Consider the following 8,139-nt stretch of genomic DNA (forward strand, 5'->3'; position numbering starts at 1 on the left):
CTGCACTCGTCCAGGCGATGTACGGATGGGTTCCCGGACCACACGACCACCACCCAAGGTCAGTTCCTTTCAGAGTCCCGCATCCCTTGGACGTGGAGTAATTGAGTCACAAAGCGCGCCGCAAACCAGCGATTCCATTCGGTTTGATTCCGTTGGGTCTGGCGTCGAACTGCAGCAAATATTCCGCGCAACTCTTGATATCTCAACCGGAACATCGCACGTCAGAGAGCGCAGAACATAATATCCAAGGCAGCATCATTCGATGCCGATGGCTCGCCAGCAAGCGCGCCCCGCCAAGCCTCGTGGAGCAGACCACGAACCACGCAAGGACGCACTGAGTGTAGGCGAATCTCATCTGGACGCGATAGTTTCAAATCCAATATCATAGCTAGTATAATGTAAAGGAAAAGCGCTGAACAGTAAGAAAATTGAAAACACCACTGCTTGATTTGATAATGCTAAAGGAATGCAATAAACACACGACGGTGAGGAGCCCTGGTATTGCCTACTACCAGTGGTAAGACGTTTAGTGGTATGAGAGGTGTAGTAGGAAATCAACTAATATCGGGAAAAGACACCGATAGATAGATCGAGGCTGCTCAGGTGACAATATGTCCAAAAACGAAAAAGACAGCTATAACATCGCCCTTCCTCACTGCTAGTGTGAGACAAGCACCAGATCTTCCATTTCATGGAATTAGTTCGGATACAACGGTGAGCACTTAGCTTCTCTTCTTGCTTTTCCTACTCTTTCCTGTGTTGTCTTCCAATCGTCGAACCCTTTCTGTCAGATCTTGAAGCATATTTAAAATTTCGTCCAATCGGTTCTTGTCCTGACCGCGGCTGCCACGGCCATAATTCGGACTTCCCTTCCTCTTGGATTTGGTACGGTGGGTTCCACGGTCGAATGAGTGCTGTGGTGAATCACTGGAGGAGTCGGATTCATCTCCAGACCCCTCACTAGTGTCGCTTTTCTGCCTCCTGGAATTGGCACGGCGATATCCATGGTTGGATGAGCGTCGCCGTGAACCACTATAGGAATCAGATTCATATCCAGACTCTCCACCACTGTCGCTTTCTTCATCCGTTTCTTCGTATTCGGAAAAATGCGACCTCCTCTCCTGCCACGAGTCGGGGGCGACAGAGCATTGACGCAAGTACCTCCCAAAGTCCCTACTCGGCGACGATGACTTCCGGACGATTTGTCCGTTGTGCCTCTTCTCTGCATATTCTGCGTGTATGAAAAGTGTGATGTCCGCCGCTTTTTTTTTAGCCCGCAAGATGCTTCTGTACGTGTTGCGGTTGATCACGCATTCGACCTTTTCTTGGGAGCCTTTCTTCTGAACTTCACAGAAAATCAACGTGTAGCTAAAGTTCTGTGCTCTCCTGCCATTCGATTTGTTTCTGATTCTTAACCGCTGGTGCACTGGCTTTTCTCCGTCACCTGGCGGATCAATGGACCAGGAACACCATATCTTTTTCCGGGGATCGATTTCGTCGAGTCCTTCACCATTCTTATCGATCCACGCGACGCCGCGAACGGCAGTAACATCTTTCCATGTGTATACAGGCTTTCCAAGCTCGTTCACGCGTTCAAGCTCCCGAAAATTAGGGTGCGTAACACAGTTTTCGGATCGGATATCGGGCTCTTTACCACGCCAATCCACATCCAACACGATTCTGTACTTTGGAGCGTCATTGCTGCCGTATTTGGCAACGTAGTACCTTTCTCTATTATAGATCAGCCAGTAAATGAACTCTCCCTGGTCGTGCTGCTCCGCAGAAAAGAGATCAATCGGTGTACCAAATCTGGAGTAGTTTGGATCATGCTGGGGGTTATAAGCTTCAACTCTATGAGAATTTTTGGCTTCATTATCATCGCTGGACAAAGAGAGCTGTCCGGCTGTCTCACCGACCTGTTCAGGGCTCTCTGTCTTTACTTCTGGGCCGGTTGTCCCAGATCCAGGGGCGTTGCCATGTTCTCTCTGCTTGCCCTTACGATTGGCTAATCCGAGGTTCTTGTTGCCTACGGGCCTCGATAATCCGTTCTTGGCTCTATCCTTCATTATTTTGTCGATTCTAGCCGAAACTTTAATGGAACCTCGGTCTCGAACATCCGACATCTGCAGATCCTCGGCATCCTCCGCTGGGGGATTGCCTTGAGACGAAAAGCTATCAGTGGGGCCTTCTTGCAACGCAGTGGCGTCCTGATTGCCATCGGTATGTGTGACGGCATCGCTTTCTGTCGTTGAAGAAAGATCTGGAGGTGAAGCGGCATCAGTAGTGCCTTCCGGTGGGGCAGAATTCCCAGTTTGACCTGGTTCATTCCCATCTTGATGTTGTTGACTCATTGCGAGATGGCTGAGTGGGACTACTGAATATTGCAAATAGCTGGGTTTTTTGATCTTGTGCGTTCACTTTTAACTTGTAATCCAATGCTGTTTGGATAGCTTCGATGCTGATCCCAGTGTTCTTTATGATATTTCATGGCAGCAGAAATTTATTTGATGTCTGATTTAGACAGACTACCATTTTTTGTTTGTTCCGTATTTCCTTTCCAGTTACCCATCATTTTCTATCTTCCCACTAGTTTCGAGCCGCTCTAATCAGGTACTCCAGAAACATCCTCGTACTGCAAATGTTTTAGTGCTTGTAGCTAATACTGTCGTTCGACACCGCAGCCTCCTCAAACTATTTTATCAAGTGTAGTGATTGAAATTCAACGCGGAAGTTGGGCACTCACAATTGTGTATACATAGCCTTCATACCTGGTCTTTGTTGTGAAAAACGTAATTTGTGTCCACTCAGTCCTCATTACTCAGTACTCGATGTGTGAAAGTAAACTAATTTAAAGTTACTTATCCTAGTCGGAGAGCTCATGGAGCGTAAAAAGTGCCTATGAACCTTCGTCGCCATTGTCGTCGTTGATTTCGTGCAGACTATTGTGGAAACCGTTATGTTGATGTCCTGTTGAGTCTGCGGAGGATTCAGACAATACATGGTCAAGTTCTTCTTACTCTAGTCCTTGAGTAAATTTTATAGGTGATTATACAGGTCATAATCACGTGGTTCAGAGGCTGCTTGGCTTGATTATCTACTACACGGTTGGATTTAACATTTACTTTAAGATAGCTATTAAAAGCACTCACCCGCTACCAATTTTTTTTACTGTTATTATTCAATTTCCAACTAGATGTGGGGTGACTTAGGTTTCCATCATACTTTCTATATCACTGAAAGTCCCACCAGCGTTGATAGACTACTAGGATCCCTCGCTATCATGGAATTTGTATAACTTCAAAGTCTCTTCATGAATCAGCAATGTCTCTAATCTAAATATTGTTTAGTAAACACTTCCGACGTGATACAGAAGCGAGTCGCGGAGAACTTTGGGATTACTTCTCTGCTGTTTACACATAGGACTCTGGAAAACTTTCAAAAAGCGAAAGGTAGCCGTAAGGGCTTTACTGTACAACCTACCCTTCTAGAGTCGTAAGTTAGCATAAGCCCCTAAGCTCATGATTTCAGTATTCTTTGTGGGTTATTGGGCAGAATCTTTGTGTATTGCCTCACGATTTAGATACAAATTGAACACTTCCTGTTACATCGTAACAAAAAGTTGTCATTATCTTATGACGCTATCTAACTCGGTATTGTGTATCAACACTTAAAGTGATGAATATAAAGGTATTAGCACACCATAAAATGCTCGGCCTTGAATGAATAGGGCCAGTATTTAAAAATAAAAAAATTTATAGCCGGAGTCGTGCTACGCACGCTTCTAGAACGGTACTTCTCCGCAGCAGCTATCTAAGGACACTACTGAGGGAGTGGAAACAGTTGCAATGTACCAGCCGCAAGAAACATCCTTGCTTCTGCTGATCTGATAATCTTGATGTTGAGACACGTCGTGTACCACTCGTTCTTTCTAGTGGGATACGTGGGATCTATACCAGCCTCTGTACACCATTCCCAAACCAAGTACAAGGTATAAGTTGTCCCCGTTGGTAAATATGATGGTATTCTTACACCTGTCTCGCAGTATTGCTTGTTATTAGACCCAGACTATCAAGACGAGTGGGTTAAGAAGATTATTTAGCGCTCAAGAGAGAGTGGACCACTATTAAGCTGATAGCAGCGGCCATCATCGAAATCATTCCACGCGAGTAGCCTATCTATCCTGACTTTCATCGCAGTTGCCATTCTAATTCCATTGCAGGTCGTCCATAATTTTCTCGTCCTCTTTCAGAGTTGAGGTCCCATACACAGACACGGTGCGTCCTTTCGCGGGCTTGCCTTCGGTTTTATCGGGAGGGGTCACATGACCGTTCTCTGTATATCTCATCGAGATTAATCCGCCTGGTTTTGCGGCGAGACGAGGCCAGAAACTGCTTTGAATGTGACTTCTTTGTGAGGGATGACGCAGATAGTCGGACCCGTTAATGTGCAAGTGTCCTGAGCTAAGCGATGGCAGCATGTAATCGTTGGATTTTGCATAATACGTGATTCTGCTTCGAGGTACTTAAGCTCTTCGGTATCCGTAGTTGCTTATAAGAATACGTCCAGAGATATGGCAGAGGCCTAGTTGATCCAGGTATATGCAACCACTGCTGGGATCGTGAATATCCTACGTGAAAAAGATGAATTTTACAATACATATCCCACTGAGTGATCCACGCTATTACCGTGCAGACAGTCCAGTTGAGCGATAGGTTTGCTTCCTTTAAAAGTTTTTCTATACTCTACTACTATAGCGAGCGTGATATTTGATGTAGAAGAACATACTGCATGTCGCTCCTCTTTTTTTTTTTTTAGTGGACAGAAGATTGAGACTAGGTACTGTCTTCCTGGAGCCACGCCATGCCATCGAACATATTGTGTGTGCGTGTGTGTGCTATTGTTGTTGTTGTTGGGTTCTCAACGAATATTGATGGCTTTGTATGAATCTTTGGATTCCAATGATGCATAAATGGATACTTTATTTATGTGATGACGTCGCGAGACTTTTTAGATTTCAGCCAGTGTCGTAAGACCTGGTTCCTTCTCCCACTTAACTTCTGGTAGAAGTGTTGCAATGGGTGGTGGAAACGAATGGTATTGTCATGCACTGGATGAGTGGCATGAGGACTGAGAGGGTGGTAAGCCGGGGGCGGCTTGTATACCCTGAGGTCTGACTAATCTATCTACCAACGTGATCACGTACATCGTGCAACAAGAAGATAATACAATGATTGAACTGAAGGTAATTATGATCTACCGACTCTACATACAGAGGCATATTCGTAACAATAGGACATTTCAGCAGCCTGGTGAGGCCATAGGTTACTGGGTGATTGAATTTCACTATTATCCGCATGCAGGATAGCTCACCTGTATAATTAAGCGATGTCACACTTGGATGGCAACACGCTGTTCTTTCCCCGTATAAATTTGGTCCGTCTGACTTGAACGGACAAAGTACACTTCAACCTTGACAAAACTACCCAAAATATCCCTCGAATACCACAATGAACCAACCCAAAGACTCTAATGACGTGGAATGGTTCTTGAAAGAGCTATCCAAGATGAGCGACAACAACGGTCAAGCGCAACCCGATCATAGCAGCACACCTAAAAACTTTGCTTCTGGAATTGATTCTTGGGGAGGTCTGCAAATGGAAAGGGAGGGTGATAGTTTTGGTACCGAGTGCCTCATACCCAACGACTGGAAGGACACTGGTGTTAATGCAACAGACAACCGTGCTGTGTACCTCAACGAGACAGCCATGATGGCACCTCCCCTTGGGCTTGAAACTTTACCTCTGCCAGACCAAGCGACAACCCATAATACCACCAGCGGTTCAATCCTAGAGAGCGTAAGGCAAGAGTTGAAAAGGAGAGATCATGAGATGCAGCAGGTCAATGCGAAGCTGATGACTGTAGAGGAGTACATAAAGAACACAGCTCGGTGGATTGAAACACACAAGGCAATCACAATGCCTCCAGATCACTCTACACTGATATCGTGGCCAAATGAAGGACCCACCGGAGGAATCCACATGACAGCTCTAGATGCCATGAAGCGCAAGCAAGAAGAAAGAGATGGAGAACTACGTGAGATCAAAGAAAAAATCGGAGCCATTGAAGATTATGTCATTCAAGCAACGCAGTGGATGAAGAAGTTACATGAAACTATCTCGCGCTGGGCAGATTCCCCCTAAGCTCAAATTAACTTAATTTATACTTATCACCTCTGATCAAATGGACACAAATCTTCCAGATCAAGATAGCTATGATGGAGTAAAGGGTACAAGCCGTGCCCGCTGCCAACATCACTATCTAGCCTAATCTACTAAGACTCCAATAAGAGAGTGAAACAGCAAAGTCAATCATATTGGGCATCAAAGACGGGTCGAAAGTCAACAAAATCAAGTCACACAGTGAGTGGGAACACAGGTACTGACGTATGAGCAGGAATTGAGTCGAATAAGAAATCTATTTCAGAAATAAACTGTTCTAGCTCAAAATAAAAGAAGTAACCAGCTTCATCGGCAAATCTATAGCATGAGTGATTTTCGAGTTGATGTGTAGAAAATGCAAAATGTACGCAATAGTGATATGCCGGATCGTTGCGCCTTAGCCTAGACATTTACTGACTACGTTCATCGATGCATGGTACCACATATTACTGCTTCAGCGGTTTTTCAAAGACTAATAAAAAGTAGTACGATAGTTGGCCAGTCTAAGGTCGGTTTCACCTAACGAATTATACACAGGAGCATGCTCCACAATGCACTTGTAACGGTAGGCTCCTTCCACTAAGCTTCGGAGTCGCTTAGCAGGTGGTTTAACCGTAAGGGTTTACCTTGAAGAGACAAGAGGGGGAAGACAACGATGGGACAAGAGAGTATCACGTGATTGTGCGATGCACAGTGAGCCGGTTACCTCTAACCAAAGGGTCTTGTTTAGAACTTTGAATTGACCACGGAGGGTCAAGTGTCTAGCTAAGGAGTGTGTCTATATACTGTAGGAAAGCTAGTTACAATCTGGTGTTGCCCGGTGTCGCCCGGGCTCCTCAGGGCGACATGTATCCGACTTCCCGCCTTGCCGAACGGTCGTGATGTCGTCCTGTATCCTACCCGTTCCCCTTGTCTGCCCGCTTTCCGGCTTCCTGCCTTCCTGCGCTGCTTTGGGAGGATTATACGCCTAGACCAGTGGTTCCTAATCTGGGCCTGTGGTCCTTCGTCCCGTAGGGGATTCTCTGGCCCGTGCCTCCTTCTGAAGTTGCTGCGCCCTTAAGAGCGTCCTTCCCGTACGGGCCGCGGCTGCTGCCTGCTGGTGTTCCCGTACGCGCCGTCATCCCGTGTCCCCCAGATTCCCGTGTGGGGTCTGAGGCCGTGCGGCTCTTTTGCCCGTGAGGCTCTTCGGCCCCTGCGGTGCCTTTTCCCGTGCGGGCTTTCTTCCCTTGGGGTCATAAAGCCCGTGTCCCCTGGGGTTCGTAACAGCACTGTACCACTATATATATCCATATCTATGTTGTGATACGTGAGATAACATACATGCACATATTAGCACTACGTTTCTGCACTATAACCTCCCCCACGGCATGACGAAAAACCCTGTGTGCCGAAAAAAGCCCGAGGTACCTCGGACTAACAGCAGCTTTATAGACGTATCTGTGTAAAAGTTCTTATGAAACCATGCAGGGCATACTCTATGAACGTTTTTCCTACTTAGAAAAGTTTTCGAATTTAATCATACACAGGCGCGGCTGTTCCCTTGCCTGATTACTACAGGATAAGGTTTGATGCCGCGAACGATATTGCTCTACTTTAGCACCACAAATGCTTTTTTCCACTAGATAAGCTAAGTATAGAGGCGCATATACTATTTTGTGTTGGTTAACCTACTGCTGTAATATTACCAACATGATACGTGTTGTAGCAGGAGAATCCGCCATGCAGGGCGATACTTGTCAGCGCAGCTTCGGCTAGGTGTAATGTATTGGATAGCAGTTACGAAGCATACCGGCTGTGAAAACTGACTATCTCATTGGATAACGGTGGTCTGAATCGTGCGCTTCAAGCGAGCGGGACCCTAACTCAGCAATTGCGATGATGAGAAGATGAGCTGACCTAGCTTTACATACTTTACAGCTAG

The 8,139-nt window shown here is 46.0% G+C and overlaps 1 protein-coding gene across 1 annotated transcript; it reads left to right on the top strand.

Annotated features, from left to right (window-relative positions):
* Positions 1 to 5,507: 5,507 nt before the first annotated feature.
* On the top strand, positions 5,508 to 6,200 carry LTHEOB_13036 (uncharacterized protein; the record flags this gene model as incomplete). Its single annotated transcript, XM_035509970.1, has 1 exon — positions 5,508 to 6,200. The coding sequence occupies one exon, from the start codon at positions 5,508 to 5,510 to the stop codon at positions 6,198 to 6,200; it is 693 nt and encodes a 230-aa protein (XP_035375177.1).
* Between the last annotated feature and the right edge of the window lie 1,939 nt (positions 6,201 to 8,139).

Source organism: Lasiodiplodia theobromae, assembly GCF_012971845.1.
Source record: "Lasiodiplodia theobromae strain AM2As chromosome Unknown scaffold_113, whole genome shotgun sequence".
Lineage (NCBI taxonomy): Eukaryota > Fungi > Ascomycota > Dothideomycetes > Botryosphaeriales > Botryosphaeriaceae > Lasiodiplodia > Lasiodiplodia theobromae.